General features: G+C 44.5%; 1 protein-coding gene across 5 annotated transcripts in view; it reads right to left on the bottom strand.

The window, feature by feature from the left end:
- The window catches only part of LOC104661106 (zinc finger protein 44), a 49,806-nt gene extending 31,418 nt beyond the window's left edge, over positions 1-18,388 (bottom strand). For 2 of the 5 annotated variants that reach the window (XM_010361667.2, XM_010361666.2), the window contains exon 1: positions 18,180-18,380. In XM_010361667.2, the coding sequence (XP_010359969.2) occupies positions 18,180-18,182 (3 nt within the window). In that variant the 5' untranslated portion in view covers positions 18,183-18,380. Of the gene's footprint in view, positions 1-18,179 lie in introns of all 5 variants that reach the window. The other 3 variants (XM_030936395.1, XM_030936394.1, XM_010361668.2) reach the window with 3 other exon arrangements.
- Positions 18,389-18,599: the final 211 nt, after the last annotated feature.

The raw sequence follows: 18,599 nt of genomic DNA, 5'->3' as shown, positions 1-18,599 counted from the left end.
ACACATGTTCCCTCGTTTGGGAGACTAACTCATGTGCATGTATGTGTAGATACCTTTTCTCACTTTGTCTGGGCTACATGCCAATCAGGAAAGTCTTCTGCCTGTGTTAAATGCCACCTTTTGCCATGTTTTCCAGTGACGGGCATTCCAGCTTTTATTAAAACAGATAATGCCCTAGGCTATGCTAACCAAGCTGTAGCTATATTTTTCTCCATACAGAATATTAAACACATTACTGGCATCCCAAATAATTCTCAAGGACAAGCCATAGTGGAAAGAATGAATCTCTCCCTGAAGCAGCTGCAAAAGCAAAAAGGGGGAAACAGGGACTACAGGATACCTCATATGCAATTGAATCTAGCATTATTGACTTTAAATTTTTTTAGCCTGCCTGAGGCCAGATGCTATCAGCAGCTGAACAGCATCTACAGAAACCAGTTGCAAAGACAGTAGCAGAACAACTGGCTTGTTGGAGAGATCTGATAACAAAAAGTTGGGAAATAGGTAAAATAATAACTTGAGGTAGAGGTTATGCTTGTGTTTCTCCAGGGCCGAATCAACAGCCGATTTGGATACCATCAAGACACTTGAAACCTTATCATGAGCCAGATGCTGAAGAAGAGATTCTGGGAGGAACCCAAGGACCCCCTCCCAGTTGCAGCCATGTCAAGATTGACGCTGAGGAGAACCCCAACTGTCACGAGCAACACCCATCAAACACAGCCACTTACCTGGGGACAGATCAAGAAGCTGTCCACAGATGGCAAAAAACACCTGAGAAAAGTGGGACAACCAGTCACAATGAGTAATTTAATGATAGCTATGATAGCAGTGATCACCAGTGCCATGAGTATTCCTTGAGCAAGGGCTGACAGAACAATTATACTTATTGGGCATATTTATCAATACTGGATGGCAATAATGTCTGGATGTAATCACTCTATGACACAGTTACACATGCTTTCTGGTCTCAGTATTTACCATAATAAATCTGCTCCTATAATTGATGCACACCACCCTCAAAAACCTATTTGTAAACAGAATTGAACCTGGCCAGAAATAATAAACGTACTTGTTTGGGAAGATTGCATTGCAAAACAGGCAAAGGTGCTGTGCAACAATTCCTATGGAATCATTATTGATTGGTCCCCTAAGGGGATGTTTAGCTTGAATTGCACCTCTCAGTCTGCATGCCACAGCCACACTATGTTCAGCTGGTCTGAACAAAATGGTCAGATGGTAGAAATGGTAAGAAATATGGCAAGAGTTCCTATTATCTGGAAACATGGTGGTATAGTGGCACCTCAGCCTCAAATAATATGGCCCGCTGTAGGAGCTAAACATAAGGATTTGTGGAAACTATTAATGGCTCTTAAAAAGACCTAAATTTGGGAAAGAATAAAAAAGCATCTAGAAGGACACTTTACAAACTTGTCTTTGGATATTGCAAAATTAAAAAACAACTATTTAAAGCATCCCAGGCACACCTGACCTTAGTGCCAGGAACTGGAGTGCTTGAAGTAGCTGCAGACAGATTAGCAGCTATTAACCCATTAAAATGGATAGAAACACTTGGAGTCTCTGTGATTTCAATGATGATTGTGCTTTTAATTTGTGTTGTTTGTGTATAGTTTGCAGATGCAGATCCTGACTCCTACAAGAAGTAACTCACCGTGATAAAGCTGCCTTTGCTTTTATCATCTTGCAAAAACAAAAAGGGGGAAATGTTGGGAACAGGCCCCCAAATCGGCCATAAACAGGCCCCCAAAACTGGCCATAAACCAAGTCTCTGCAGCACTGTGACATGCTCATGATGGCTATGACGCCAACACTGAAGGTTGTTGGTTTACTGGAATAAGGGCAAGGAACATCTGGCCCACCCAGGGCAGAAAATCACTTAAGACATTCCTGAACCACAAACAATAGCATGAGCAATGTGTGCCTTAAGGACATGTTCCTGTTGCAGATAACTAGTCAGAGCCCATCCCTTTGTTTCCTGTAAGGAAGGCTTTTAGTTAATCTATAATCTATAGAAGCAATGCTTATCACTGGCTTATTGTCAATAAATATGTGGGTAAAAACTCAATTCGTGGCTCTCAGCTCTGAAGGCTGTCAGCCCCCTGATTTCCCACTCCACACTCTGTATTTGTGTGTGTGTGTCTTTAATTCCTCTAGTGCTGCTGGGTTAGGGTCTCCATGACCGAGCTGCTCTTAGCACCAAGGGGGTAGGATTGCTTAAATGCAGGGAGTTTAAGACTAGCCTGGGCAACACAGGGAGACCTCATCTCTGCAAAAAATAAACAAAATTAGGTGGGTATGGTGGCACAAGCCTGTAGTTCCAGCTACTCAGGAGGCTAAAGTAGGAGGATTGCTTGAGCTTGGGAGGTTGAGGCTGCAGTGAGCCAAGATTGTGCCACTGTACTCCAGTCTGAGTGAAAGAGTGACACTGTCTCAAGGAAAAAAAAAAAAAAAAACATGTATTAGACCATCTAAGTCCTAGGAAAAAAGGCTAGAGTATAATTTTTCTTTACAAATAAACATATTCAAAAGCATCCAGATATACTGGGTAATGGAGAAAGCCCCACGCAGGCACAGGAAACAACATATTTTCATAAAAGATGGTTGGGGATCTTCTTTTTCAGCTCTGGCTAACATCCATATTTAGTTAAACAGAAACAGAAGGCTAAAGTAGTAAATGCGCTGGCTAAGTGCTCAAAGAATACCCCAGCAGAGAGCTATCCATGAAGACTGGAAGAGGTCAGGTTTTCATTTGTTTCATCTTTTTTACTTTTAGCTTCTAACATTCAGGAAATCTCTGTCAGAACACTGGATGAATAGAAGCAAAAGAACAGAGACTTCAGTGTCTATACCCAGTAGGAAATACACTCTGTGCAAACATTATTTGAAAATGTTACTACACAAATGAATAGGCCAGGTGCAGTGGCTCAAGCCTGTAATCCCAGAACTTTGGGAGGCTGAGGCAGGAGGATCACTTGAGGCCAGGAGTTTCAGACCAGCCTGGGCAACATAATGAGACTCTGTCTCCATTTTAAAAAAGAAAAAGAAATGAATAATTTCAGCCTTCAAGCAAGAATGCCAAACAATTAAGGGGAAAAAATCTGATTTCCAGAGTTACCCAATTGTAACATTCAAATGTCTCCTTTTCAACACACACACAAAAAAGAGAGAAATAACTAAAACAGAGAAACATGAAAATATGGCTTATTAATAGAAATAATTTGAGATAAATCATCTCTGAGAAACCTCAAACATTGGATTTATTGAATAAAAACTGTAAAGCAACTGTCTTAAATATACTCAACTTGGTAAAGACAATGATAAAGAACTAAGAGAAAACCAGAAAATTGATGTAGGGATAAAATAATACCAAAATATATTAAAAATTGAGCCATATAGAATTTCTGCAACTGCAAGATACAACTTAAATGAAAATATCAGATATGAGCAACCAGTGGGGAAAAAAAAAAAAACTCCCACAAACTCTGGGGAATTCACTAATAGAATCTAAGAAAAAGTAGACTATATAGATAAATAATACAGAAAATGAAATCACAGAATGCTCAGCTAAAAGGAAAAAGGGTAGAAAAAGAGAAGTTAAAAAAAATGGAGAACAACAAATAGAAAACAGTAATATATATGTTTATCTGAATCCAGTTATGTCAACTGCCACTTAAATGTGTATTATCTATATTCACCAGTAAAAAAGACAGACTGGCAGAGTGAAATAAAAAACAAGGCCCAAAACTGTATTTTTAAAAAGCATTTTAAACAGAAAGAAACAGACACATTAAATATACAGGTATGAAGAAATACATGCCATTCTAGCCTTGATCAAGAGAAATTTGGAAGAGCTATATTACATTCAGACAAATCAGGTTTTAGACTTTTAAAAACTACATGGGATAGAGAGATTTCATAATGATAAAGAAGTCAATCCTATACGACATAATAATCCTTAACATCTATGCCCATAAAACAGAGCATCAAAATACATAATGCAAAAACGTATAAAACCACAAGGCAAAATACACAAACCTAGGATTATAGTTGGGGGAAAACAACTCACCTCTATCAATAATTGACAGATCAGTTCTGCAGAAAATCACTAATGATACAGCTGAACTCAACAGCACTATCAATCAACCGGATTTAATTGAAACATATTTATAGAATCACTCATTCAACAACAGCATACATATTCTTCTCAAGCCTTGGTGAAATATTCACCAAGATGAACAATATTAGCCATAAAACACACTTGAACAAATTTTTTTAAAGTATGTGATCAAATCATATTAGAATTAATGTAAAAATTAGTAACAGAAGCATAGTTGAAAAACCTCAACAAAGTGGAGATTGAAGCCACAAACTTCTCAACTACACAAACTTCAAAGAGAATTGTCAAGCAAACTGTAAATATTGCAATGTTGATGAAAAAGAATATATCTTAGCAAAATCTTGGGAATGGAGTAAAGGCAGTGCTTTGAGGGAAATTTAAAGAATTGAGTGCATTTCCTAGAAAGTAACAGTTTAAAATCAACACCCTAACCTTCCATTTTAGGAAACTAGAGAAAAATGACAAGATGAATGTAAATCAAACAGATGAAAGTCACAATGGGAAGAGATATAATGAAATAGCCATGAAGAAATCAGTAGAAAACATCAACAAACCAACAGATGGTTCTTTGGAAACATCATTAAAATTCATAAACCCATAACCAAGTTAACTCAGAAAAAAAAGGAGCCATCACTACTAATCCCACGGACAGTAAAAGGAACATAAAGGACTATTAGGAACAACTAAGTACCCACAGATTTGATAAAATTACATGGAATGGACCTTGAAAGACACTACCAAAACTCACAAAAAGAGACCTAAGTAATATGAATAGGCCTGTATCTATTGAAGATATTAATAAATAATAAATGTCCCAGAAAAAAAACAAGCAAACAGGTCAGAATGATTTCACTGCTGAATTCTGGCAAGCATTTATGGAAGACATGATACCAATTCTCTACAATCTCTTCCAGAAAAGAGAAGCAGAGGAAACACTTTCTATTCCATTTTATAAGGCCAACATTGCCCTAATACCAAAACTAGACAGATATTACAGACATATCTCCACCATATGAGGACATAAGGGTTAGACTGCCATCTTCAAACCAGGTAGCAGGCCCTTTCCAGAGGCTCATCTGCTTGATATTGGACTTCCAGCCTCTACACCTTTGAGAAATGAATATTTGTTGTCTAAGGCATGCAGTTTATGGCAATCTGGTATAGCAGTCCTAAGTGACTAAGAGAGGTAGACTCTTTCTCTACCACACATTAGGCTTTGAAGTCTACAGGAATGAGGTCACTGGTCTCATATACAAGCACTACGCCCTCTGCTAAGATAAAGAAGTGATAACCTACAGGTCACATCTGGCAGGTTTCCAAATCAACCCACTTGGAGAAGTCTTCTTCTTCTTCTTTTTTTTTTTTTTTTTGAGACGGAGTCTTGTTCTGTCACCCAGGCTGGAGTGCAATAGCATGATCTCAGCTCACTGCTACCTCCGCCTCCCAGGTTCAAATTATTCTCCTGCCTCAGCCTCCCGAGCAGCTGGGATTACAGGCATCTGCCACCATGCCCGGCTACTTTTTCTATTTTTTAGTAGAGACGGGGTTTCACCATATTGGTTAGGCTGGTCTTAAACTTCTGACCTCAGGTGATCCGCCCACCTCGGCCTCCCAAAGTGCTGGGATTACAGGCATGAGACACTGCGCCTGGCGAGAAGTCTTCTAATTAAATGGCTTACATCCTGACTGTGAGTAAAGGATCTTATCATGAGTCCCTCAAATCTTATTGTGAGTTCTCCAAACTGTTGATATGATTAATGTGATCTATTAACATCAAAAAAGGCACTGATTTATTTCTGAATCATGTTTTGCTGATTGTCTTCCACTTAGAACATTTTAGCCTGTCAGCTGTCATCTATAGGCAATGAACGTAACGTCTATATTGTACCCTTCAAGGAAAAGGACAATTCTGGTATGAGTAGTCCCCCAGCTTCTCCTAAACTTTCTCATACAGGCATCCAACTTGTAATCGATTTTGGAACACATCCAAATTTGCTGGTGTGTCTTCTCAAGTTGATCCTCAAATTTGGTTTATAATAAACTTTATCAAATTATATCTGCATCAATGGCCTTATTTTTGGTAAACAAATGTATCCCATGAAAGGCACAATGTAACCATCCACAACCAAATCCCTGGAGGTACATCAGAGCAGAGATAAACTTTATAGCCAGTTTCAAGAGACAGACCTAAAGATTAAATTAGAAGAACATACAACACCTATGAAAGACAAAAGCAGCACACTTTTGGAAATTACAGAAATTTTTTTTTTCTTTTTCTTTTTTTTGAGACAGAGTCTCACACTATCGCCCAGGCTTGAGTGCAGTGGCGTGATCTAGGCTCTCTGCAAGCTCTGGCTCCCAGGTTCATGCCATTCTCCTGCCTCAGCCTCCCGAGTAGCTGGGACTACAGGCACCCGCCACCACGCCCAGCTAATTTTTTTGTATTTTTTAGTAGAGACGGGGTTTCACCGTGTTAGCCAGGATGGTCTCAATCTCCTGACCTCGTGATCCACCCTCCTCGGCCTCCCAAAGTGCTGGGATTACAGCCGTGAGCCACCGTGCCTGGCCAGAAAAATGTTTTTCTTATTTAATAAGAGTCTTCTTATATAAGAAAATAAAGTAGCTTCCAAAGGAGAAGTCTGGCAAATTGAACTCTAATTACATTAAGAAGAGGCAGGCATAGTGACTCACATCTATAATCCCAGTACTGTGGGAGGCCAAGGCAAGAGGATCTCAAGGCCAGGAATTTGAGACCAGCCAGGCAACATGGCAGACCCTCTCTCTACACAAAATTAAAAAATTAGCCAAGTGTGGTGGCACATGCCTATCATCCCAGCTACTTGGGAGCCCAGGAGTTTGAGGCTGCAGTGAGCTGATTGTGCCACTGCAATCCAGCCTGGGTGACAGAGATGGACATTATCTAAAAAAATAAAATATTTAGGAAGAATTCATCTAAATAAAATAAATGTAAACAATAAACCACCATCTAAAAGGAAATATTACCAACCCCTCCATGTAAAAAAGGATTTGTGTATAAAGTATGCCCAAAACAAAAAGAGAGAAACAAACATTTGCATTTACTATGCAAATGAATTAAATGACTGAGAATTATTTCACAGATGAAAGTCCACACCATTAAGCATGAATGCTAATCCAGTAAAAATACAATATATAATCATATGGAGATGATACATAATCACAAGCAGATAACATAAAAATAAATATTAAAAGGTTCTACTCTGAGAAAAAACCAGATGGCTGATGATGCAGGTGCAGCGCGGGGGCCCAGAGGCCCTAAGGGGCCCGGGGATGGGGAACCGCGGTGGCTTCCGCGGAGATTTCGGCAGTGGCATCCGGGGCCGGGGCCGCAGAGCTCGCAGAGGCAAGGCCAAGGATAAGGAGTGGATGCCCGTTACCAAGCTGGGCCGCCTGGTCAAGGACATGAAGATCTAGTCCCTGGAGGAAATGTATCTCTTCTCCCGGCCCATCAAGGAATCTGAGATCATTGACTTTTTCCTGAGGGCCTCTCTCAAGGATGAGGTTTTGATTACACCAGTGCAGAAGCAGACCCATGCCAGCCAGCGCACCAGGTTCAAGGTGTTTTTGCCATCGGGGACTACAATGGCCATGTCGGTCTCAGAGTTAAGTGCTCCAAGGAGGCAGCCACTGCCATCCGCGGGGCCATCATCCTGGCCAAGCTCTCCATTGTCCCCATGCGCAGAGGCTACTGGGGGAACAAGATCAGCAAGCCCCACACCGTCCCTTGCAAGGTGACAGGCCACTGTAGCTCTGTGCTGGTGAGCCTCATTCCTGCACCCAGGGGCACTGGCCTTGTCTCGGCGCCTGTGCCCAAGAAGCTGCTCATGATGGCTGGTATCGGTGACTGCTACACCTCAGCCCGGGGCTGCACTGCCACCCTGGGCAACTTTGCCAAGGCCACCTTTGATGCCATCTCTAAGACCTACAGCTACCTGACTCCCGACCTCTGAAAGGAGACTGTATTCGCCAAGTCTCCCTATCAGGAATTCACTGACCACTTCATTAAGACCCACACCAGAGACCCTGTGCAGAGGACCCAGCTGTGGCTACAACATAGGGTTTTTATACAAGAAAAATAAAGTGGGCCGGGCCCGGTGGCTCAAGCCTGTAATCCCAGCACTTTGGGAGGCCGAGATGGGCGGATCATGAGGTCAGGAGATCGAGACCATCCTGGCTAACACAGTGAAACCCCGTCTCTACTAAAAAATACAAAAAACTAGCCGGGCGAGGTGTCGGGCGCCTGTAGTCCCAGCTACTCGGGAGGCTGAGGCAGGAGAATGGCGTAAACCTGAGAGGCGGAGCTTGCAGTGAGCTGAGATCCGGCCACTGCACTCCAGCCCAGGCAACAGAGCGAGACTCCGTCTCAAAAAAAAAAAAAAAAAGAAAAAAGAAAAAGAAAGAAAGAAAGAAAGAAAAATAAAGTGAATTCAGCCCGGGGGGGAAAAAAAGTATAAACAGACATGCATACATAGTCAGAAAACTTTTTTTTTTTTTAGACAGATTTTCACTCTTGTTGCTCAGGCTGGAGTGGAATGGCGTGATCTCGGCTCACTGCAAGCTCCGCCTCCGGGGTCCAAGCAATTCTCCTGCCTCAGCCTTCCCAGTAGCTGGGATTACAGGTACCCGCCACCACATCCGGATAATATTTTGTGCTTCTAGTAGAAATGGGGTTTTACCACGTTGGCCAGGCTAATCTCGAACTCCTGACCTCAGGTGATCCACCCACCAAGGCCTCCCAAAGTGCTGGGATAACAAGCGTGAGCCACAACACCCGGTCTGGTCAGACGGTTAATCCACACATGCTATTATGATGTCCTAATAAACTGAAGTTTGTCTATAATCCATAACCCAGCAATGTTTCCCCCACATGTTAAAAAACTCATGAACTGTTAGAGTGTAGAGACAAAAACAACATTGTCAACAACATCAAAAAATTAACTTAAAAGTCAAGTCCTGGCCAGGCACGGTGGCTCACGCCTGTAATCCCAGCACTTTGGGAGGCCGAGGCAGGCGGATCACCTGAGGTCAGGAGTTTGATACCCGCCTCACCAACATGGAGAAACCCCGTCTCTACTAAAAATACAAAATTAGCCGGGCGTGGTGGCACATGCCTGTAATCCCAGCTACTAGGGAGGCTGAGGCAGAAGAATCGCTTGAATCTGGGAGGTGAAGGTTGCAGTGAGCCGAGATCGCACCATTGCACTCCAGCCTGGGCAACAAGACCAAAACTCTGTCTCAAAAAAAAGTCAAGTCCGGCCGGGCGCGGTGGCTCAAGCCTGTAATCCCAGCACTTTGGGAGGCCGAGACGGGCGGATCACGAGGTCAGGAGATCGAGACCATCCTGGCTAACACGGTGAAACCCCGTCTCTACTAAAAATACAAAAACTAGCCGGGCGAGGTGGCGGGCGCCTGTAGTCCCAGCTACTCGGGAGGCTGAGGCAGGAGAATGGCGTAAACCCGGGAGGCGGAGCTTGCAGTGAGCTGAGATCGGGCCACTGCACTCCAGCCCGGGCAACAGAGCGAGACTCCGCCTCAAAAAAAAAAAAAAAAAAAAAAAAGTCAAGTCCTATGAGCACTGCAATGTGTGAGTAAACTGCATGACCATAGCCTTAGGTAACAGCATGTCTCAAACAGATGGAGGCAAATAAAGAAAACAAAAATCTTTTCAGCACAATTTTCCTGTTTTCCCCCCGTCTGTTCATCCTTTCTTGCTGTCTTTGAATCAAATCAATATTCTCTAGTGTCCCAATTTAGTTACTAATTATATTTACATTTTAGTTATATATTTTTGCATTATATTTTAACAGGTGGCTCTGATGAACTAGTTCTCATACTTTATGTGCATGAGAATCATCTGAAGAGCTTGTTAAAAAACAGATCACTGGAGGCCGGGCGCAGTGGCTCACACCTGTAATCCCAGCACTTTGGGAGGCTGAGGTGGGTGGATCACGAAGTCAGGAGTTCGAGACCAGCACGGCCAAGATGGTGAAACCCTATCTCTACTAAAAATACAAAAATTAGCCAGGTGTCGTGGGCACCTGCAATCCCAACTGCTTGGGAGGCTGAGGCAGAGAAATGCTTGAACCCACAAGGCAGAGGTTGCAGTGAGCCGAGATCATGCCACTGCACTCCAGCCTGGGCAAAAGAACTCAAAAGAAAAAAAGAAAAAAAAAAAAAAAAAACCTGACCTGGCAAGACCAGCCTGGCCAACAAGGTGAAACCTGTTTCTACTAAAAATACAAAAATCAGCCGGGCATGGCGGTGTACACCTGTAGTCCCAGCTACTCAGGAGGCTGAGGCAGAGGTTGCAGTGAGCCAAGATCATGCCATTGCATCCCAGCCTGGATGACAGATGTAAGACTGTCTCAAAAAAAAAAAAGAAAAAAAAATCACTGGGCCCAGTTCCAAGAATTACTAATTCAGTACTCTTGGGTAGTACCCTAAAATGTGCATTCCATATATATATATACATACACACACATATACGCATATGTATATGTACATATACATATATATGTATAAATTATATACATATATTCATGGAGTACAGGTGCAATTTTACTACACTGATATATTGCCTTGTAAAGTCAGGCCTTTCAGTGCATCCATCCCTGGAGCAATCTCCATTATCCACCAAATAACCTCCCTCATCCCCATGAGTCTTCACTTGTCCACATATATACACATTCTTTTTTTTTGAGATGGAATCTCACTCTATCGCCCAGGCTGGAGTGCAGTGACACGATCTCAGCTCACTGCACCCTCCGCTTCCCGGGTTCAAGCGATTCTCCTGCCTCAGCCTCCCGAGTAGATGGGACTAGTGCGTGCCACCACACCCAGCTACTTTTTTGTATTTTTAGTACAGACAAGGTTTCACCATGTTAGCAAGGATGGTCTCGATCTCCTGACCTCGTGACCCACCTGCTTTGGCCTCCCAAAGTGCTGGGATTACAAGTGTGAGCCATCGTGCCTGGCCCTACACACATTCTTTAATTCCCACTTATAAATGAGAACAGGCAGTATTTGTCTTTCTGTGTCTGAGTTGTTTCACTTAAGATCATGCCTCCCATTCCATCCATATTGCTGCAAAAGAAACAATTTCATTCTTTTTAATGTCTAAATAGTATTCCACTGTGTGAATATATCACATTTTCATTATTCAATCTTCTGTCGATGGACACTTAGGCTGATTTTGTACGTTTGCTATTGTGAATCGTCTGCAATAAACGTGAGTGCAAGGAACTTTTTGATATAATGATTTCCAGTCCTTTGGGTAGATACCTTGTAGTAGGATTGCCTTTTCAGCATTATGTGGATGGTATATTAATGGTAGTATTAACTAACCAGAAACTGAAGAAGCAAAACTATGCCTATGGGTGAATACACACTGAACCTATAATGAATAACAATGACAAATCCAGAGTCATGGTTGTAATCCATGGGTCTTTTATCTAACATTACTTCTGACAACAAATATGTAGCATTTGCTGAACACGAGCCGATTCTCCAACAAAAATTGGTGTTCGATAATTCAATGCTGACACCATCTAACATTTCCACAGACCCCACAAATTGAAGGCTCAGTTCCACAACAGGGACCCTACTGCAGAGGCCAAATGCAAGCCCTAGGGACCACCCTTTTAACCAAATGTGTATAAAACCAACAACTCTACTATCAGATTTAATAATTTGCTACAAGAAGTTGAAGAACTCAGTTAAACAAGCTGCTTAAGGTTATCAGTTTGTTATAAAGTATATGTCAAGAATACCTAAATGCAAGAGACTTATGTGAGCCCTCAAAGATATTTTAATGAGTGCAATTTCTACTCTGATTTAAAAAACTCACTGAATATACAACCAAGCACCTGATAATGTTCAATTTTACATAAGCCCTGTAATCCTGGATAAGCCCTGTAATCCTGGTAATAAGCATGATTTAAGAGGCCAGGCACAGTGGCTCACACCTATAATCCCAGTACTTTGGGAGGCTGAGGTAGGCAGATCATGAGGTCAGAAGTTCGAGACCAGCCTGGCCAACATGATGAAACCCCATCTCTACTAAAAACAGAAAAATTAGCCAGGCATGGTCACATGCACCTGTAATCCCAGCTACTCAGGAGGCTGAGGCAGGAGAATAGCTTGAACGTAGGAGGTGGAGGTTGCAGGGAGGCAGAGGTCACAGTGAGCCAAGATCACGCCATTGTACTCCAGCCTGGGCCAAAGAGTGAGATTCCATCTCAAAAAAACAAAAAAGGTATAAGAAATCACCTCAAACTACCTGACCCCCACTACCATGCCCAGTTCTTTCTGTTCTGGACAAGCAGCCCAGTGCAGAGAAACATCCTTCACTGACATCAATTCTGGCTCCTGCCTTTTTAACCTGTAACAAGGCCCTCCAAATTCCCATTCTTTGTCTTATAAATAACTAGCTGAATAGTTTTTGCCTCTACTGATTACTCTGAACAAAATGCTTCCAAAGGAAACTTGCAGCCAGGCCTGATAGCTCATGTCTCTAATTCCAGAACTTTGGGAGGCTGAAGTGGGTGGATCACCTGAGCCCAGGAGTTCAAGACCAGCCTCGGCAACATGGTGAAACCCTGTCTCTGCAAAAAATACAAAAAAATTAGCTGGGCATGGGGGTGCATACCTATAGTCTCAGCTACCCAGAAGGCTGAGATGGGACAATCACCTCAGCCTGGGGAGGTCAAGGCTGCAGTGAGCTGTGATGGCGCCACTGCACTCCAGTCTGAGCAAGAGTGAAATTGTGTCTCAAAAAAAAAAAAAAAAAAGAAGAAGAAAAGAAAAGAAAGGAAACTACTTAAGTTTCGCACTTTCTTCTAGGCCACTGATTTTTGACACACCCTCAGCCTGCACCAAAACACAACCCCTCTTTCATGACTCATCCTATGAACAGGCTTAAGTCAGGGTAAAACACTCTGTGATCTAGAATCTGATTTTCACCCTCCATCCTGCCCTCTCCGTCTCATTTCCTTTGTAATATTGGTTGCTCTTCACCTTGAAAGCAACTTTCCACCCAAGCTTTAAGATGCTTTCAGATCTTATACTTAGTGCTCTTCCCCTTATGTAGTGCTCTTTTAGAATAAACTCATTTCTTAGCTAAATTCAGATTTATCTTACCTGAAGACTGTCTAGTGACAGCCCTACAACAATAACAAATACAACCTCAGACATGGCATCACCCTAACTGCCTCTGCCTGTGGATCTCCAGATTTCCAGTGCTCTGTAGCTTCTCTTAGTATAAAAGCCTCCTTGGCTGGGCACGGTGGCTCACACCTGTAATCCCAGCACTTTGGGAGGCCAAGGCGGGCAGATCACCTGAGGTCAGGAGTTCGAGACCAGCCTGACCAAAATGGAGAAACCCCGTCTCTACTAAAAATACAAAATCAGCTGGGCATGGTGGCGCATGCCTGTAATCCCAGCTACTCAGCAGGCTGAGGCAGGAGAATTGCTTGAAATCGGGAGGCTGAGGTTGTGGTGAGCCGAGATCACGCCACTGCACTCCAGCCTGGGCAACAAGAGCGAAACTCCATCTCAAAAAAAAAAAAAAAAAAAAAGGCTCCTCCCAGGCCAGGCACAGTGGCTCATGCCTGTAATCCCAGCACTTTGGGAGGCCGAGGCCAGCGGATCACAAGGTCAGGAGTTTGAGACCAGCCTGACCAACATGGTGAAACCCATCTCTACTAAAAATACAAAAATTAGTTGGCCATGGTGGCCTACACCAGTAATCCCAGCTGCTCAGGAGGCTGAGGCAGGAGAATCACTTGAACCCAGGAGGCGAAAGTTGCAGTGAGCCAAGATCATAGCATTGCACTACAGCCTGGGAGACAGAGCAAGACTCCGTCTCAAAAAAGAAAAAAAAAAAAAAAAAGGCTCCTCCTATTGCTGGAGTGATCAGGCTAGGATACCTGCAGGGGAGGCTCCCCAGGAAGAACCAACTAAACTGGGCACACAGTATCCCTCTGCAGGCTGAAAATTGGCCTCCACTTGGAGTCACTGGCCTCAAGCCTCTCCACCCCAGTCAAGGCTATTTGCTTACCCTTCCATGCCTTACATGGATTTAAAAAATAAAACAAACAAAACCCCACATGTGATGAATCTATCAAAATCACTCAAATTCAGTGTTTATATGAGGGAAGGAAATTGTAAGTCACTTCTATTTTATAGCTCAACAAGAAAAGCACAAGTATCCATCTCAGATAATAAACATCAGTTACTACTTTCATAATGATGAAGCCTTTAGTAAACAAATGATACTTAAGTTCTTTAGCTATTTGCAAAGTCCCACAGAATGTTGCATTAATCTGCCAAGTCCAGATAACAGGAACAGACCAGACTTATCCACTGTCCCAAGTTCTCCAGCCTAAAAAGAAAAGAAACTAAAGTTTTGGTAAAGCTTTATAATTCAATCAGATACCTACCACACATTCTTGTGAAAATATATTCATTTTTTCTGCAGCCAAAATGGAAGAGTTTTCCCCAAATTTTTCCCTTGGTAGTATTTCCACTGGTAGGCCCTGAAATTCCATTTGAAATCATCCAACAAAAGACCTAACAAACCTATTACACGGTCTCTGGGGTAATAAAAGTAAATAAAAGTTTTTTTAAAATGCTCCAGCCTGGGCGACATGGTGAAACCCCATCTCCATCAAAAACACAAAAATTAGCCAGGTATGGTGGTGCACACCTGTAGTCCCAGCTACTTGGGAGGCTGAGGTGGGAGGATCACTTGAGCCCTGGAGGCAGAGGTTGCAGTGAGCTGAGATCATACCACGGCACTCCTGGGTAACAGAGCGAGACCTTGTTTCAAAAAGAAAAAGAAAAAGAAAAAGACCAGACGCAGTGGCTCACACCTGTAATCCCAGCACTTTTGGAGGCTGAGGCTGGTGGATGACCTGAGGTCAGGAGTTCAAGACCAGCCTGGCCAACATGATGAAACCCCGTCTCTACTAAAAATACAAAAATTAGCCAGGTGTGGTGATGCGTTCCTGTAATCCCATTTATTCAGGAGGCTGAGGAACTGTTTGAACCCATGAGGCAGAGGTTGCAGTGAACCGAGATCGTGCCATTGCACTCCATCTCAAAAAAAAAAAAAAAAAAAAAGAAAGAAAAGAAAAAAAGTTTTTAAAAAATGGAATAGGGCCTGGGTCCAGTGGCTCATGCCTGTAATCCCAGCACTTTGGGAGGCCAAGGCAGGAGATCATTTGAGCCCAGGACTTCGAGACCAGCCTGGCAACAGGAGGAAACCCCATTACAAAAGACAAAAATTAGTAGGGCATGGTGGCATACTCCTGGCTACTCCAGAGACTGAGCCCAGGCAGTCTAGGCTGCCTAAGCTGCAGTGAGCCATGATGGTACCACCACACTCCAGCCTGGGTGACAGAGGGAGACCCTGTCTCAATAAAATAAAATAAAATAAAAAAAAAGAAGGAATAGAAAACTACATAATTTGTTTTCTGAATTCCAACCCTTTCTGGCCTCTTTAGAAATACTTTATTTTCTCTATCAATCTCTAGTGATAGGATGCACTTTACAATTAATAAACAATTAAATTTGAAATAACTGAACAAATCTTTTCAGGTTAACTAACCCAGGGTGGGGCAGAACTGACTGGACAAGTCTGACTCAACTGTCAGGTCAGGTCGTTCTATCACCTGGCACATCCCCCAGCCCTAAGGTGCTCACTGAAGTGCTCAGCAATCACACTCCTAGTAGACACTGCCTTATGTCTTTTTCAGGCTCTTGCGAAACCTCATTGGGTGGGTTTTCCAGTTTTTAGATACAGTTTTCCAGTTTCACAGTCAGAGAGAGTCCAGAAGGCAGAAATCATTTGTCTTGTCCCCTGAATAACACTATCCAATTTGCTGATAAGCCATGTGTCACCAAGGAATGAAAACTAGGCTTGGAGAAACCGGACTGGAGTGCAGTGGCCAGATCTCAGCTCACTGCAAGCTCCACCTCCCGGGTTTACGCCATTCTCCTGCCTCAGCCTCCCGAGTAGCTGGGACTACAGGCGCCCGCCACCTCGCCCGGCTAGTTTTTGTATTTTTAGTAGAGACGAGGTTTCACCGTGTTAGCCAGGATGGTCTCGATCTCCTGACCTCATGATCCGCCCGTCTCGGCCTCCCAAAGTGCTGGGATTACAGGCTTGAGCCACCGTGCCCGGCCTTTTTTTTTTTTTTTAAGACAGAGTTTTGCTCTTGTTACCCAGGCTGGAGTGCAATGGCATGATTTCGGCTCACTGCAACCTCTGCCTCCTGGGATCAAGTGATTCCCCTGCCTCAACCTCCCATGTAGCTGGGATTACAGGCACCTGCCACCACGCCCGGTTAATTTTTGTATTTTCAGTAGAGATGGGGTTTCACCATGTTGGCCAGGGTGGTCTTGAACTCCTGACGTCAGTTGATCCGCTCACCTTGGCCTCCCAAAGTGCTGAGATTACAGGCATGAGCCACCGTGCCCAGCCCAGGGGTTAGCTTTTTACAGGAATGATATACCAGAAGATTCATCCCACCCCAGGGCATCCACCTGGTCCTTTGGGAGGCCCCACCCCAACACCTCAGACTGTCTTCTTGGAAGAGTGACCCAAGGGCTGATATCCACTAGGCCCTCCATGAGATTGGCAGCTTCCAGCATTTAGGGTAGCCCCAGAAAGTTTCATAACACAGGGCCTGGAAAGATACAGGGTGGGTTGAGGTCACATCACCCTGTAAAGGACATTCTGATAAGGCATCTGTGCCTAGGGGAGATAAAAGAGGCACAAAGGTTTGTTTGTTTGTTTGTTTTTTGTTTTTTTTACAGCAGAGTGTCAGGTGGTTATTCTCTTCTTCCTTACCTGTGAAATGTTAAGGAACAAAATAAATCCTTTTAAAAAGAGCCATACATTGCTATCTGAAAACAAATGACAAAATTCTGTGTCTATTTGAAATATCATCTTGGGACAAAGGGTTCATAATGTTACTGGGAATTGAGGGGTGAAGTTAGCATATAGAAGGCTCTGGAAACCAAAATTTTACTGTTAACCCCAAGAGAAGTTAGGATGAAGGGACAGGTCTCTGAGACCCTGATGCTCATATCTTTGAAAGGCTCGGAGGGGAAATGGCCGCCCTTGGAAAGAAAGAAGGGTCTGAAGATCACAGAGACCACAGCAGGAACTGTGTGTGTGTCTGGTTTGTGCCTAGCGACCCTCCCGTCTTCACCATGCAGCCTCCTCACCGGGCTCACAGGAACTGCGAGCCAGGCTGGAGGTGAGATTGCAGTTAGATATTAACCAGGTGCCCTCAGCCCCGCTGCCTCACGGGGCCGCCTCCCTGAGAGTCAGGTCACAGCAGACGCCGACCGCCGGCTTCCCCACTGTGCCTGGGATAAGATCTCTGAGAGTTACTCAAGAGTCGTCTAAGTTCTTTCTCAGATCTTGAATACCAGCGGAAAGGCTGGCGCCAAGCAAGCTGAAGACCCCACAAGGGAGCCCACTCAGCAGGAGAATACGGTTTCTTCACCTCCAGTTCCAGGACTCACCCCTCACTTCTCCACCAACCAGCGACCCCACACCCCAACCACCCCCGTCCAGGTCCCTAAACACCCCATCCCCAAACCTCTCACGGAGGCGGATCTAGGGTGTCCTCTTCTATTAAACTGTTTCTGCTGCAGCCCTCGGCGTCCGGCTGCAATGACACGGGCCGCGAGCCTGTGCCGGTTCCGCCGCACAATATGGGGAGACGCGGGTCTGTGGGCGTGGAGCTGCCCAGAGAGGGGGGCCGGGGCGGCAGTCGCCGCTCAGGGACGGGACAGGACGCCCGGGGTCCCGGCCGCCGGCCCAGCCCCACCCTGCGTCCAAAGGAACCAAGGACCGAGGTGCACAGGGGGGCTCGGGTCCCAGACCCCAAAGACGCTGCCAGGAGGCCCGGGTCCCGCCACAGCCGGTTCCGACCGGTTCCGACCAGTCCTTCGCCCTGCCTCAGGACGCCGGGCCCCGCACACTCACCATTTCCCGGCTGTGCGGTGTCCCGGGTCCTCCCAACTCCTCCCGTAGCCAGGGTAGGTCCCAGCGCGACAGAAGCCACCACAGATGTCCCAAGGCGTCTCTCAGTGACAGAACATGGAACAGAGGTCACCAGGGTGAAGAGGCCACTAGCTCCTAGAACGTCACACCCTCCTCTGCGCAGCGGCCCTGATTGACAGTTCTCAGGAACCTGCTCTCTACTCTGATTGGATAGTGCTCCAGGTCCCGCCTCCTGGGCACTGAGTGACAGAGGAAGCCATCTCACAGTGCTGAGTGCAGCCGGATGAACAGGTTCCAGACCCAGCCCCTGGCAGGGCGGGCTTCCTCCCTGCGCTGTGACCCGACCGGTCCCGGGGAACGTTTGCCTTAAAGCGGAATTTCCTATCTGTACTCAGTGGGTCC

This window comes from Rhinopithecus roxellana, chromosome 8, assembly GCF_007565055.1.
Source record: "Rhinopithecus roxellana isolate Shanxi Qingling chromosome 8, ASM756505v1, whole genome shotgun sequence".
Taxonomy (NCBI): Eukaryota; Metazoa; Chordata; class Mammalia; order Primates; family Cercopithecidae; genus Rhinopithecus; species Rhinopithecus roxellana.
Note: the sequence above shows the minus strand (reverse complement) of the source record. Positions and strands in the feature narration are given on the sequence as shown.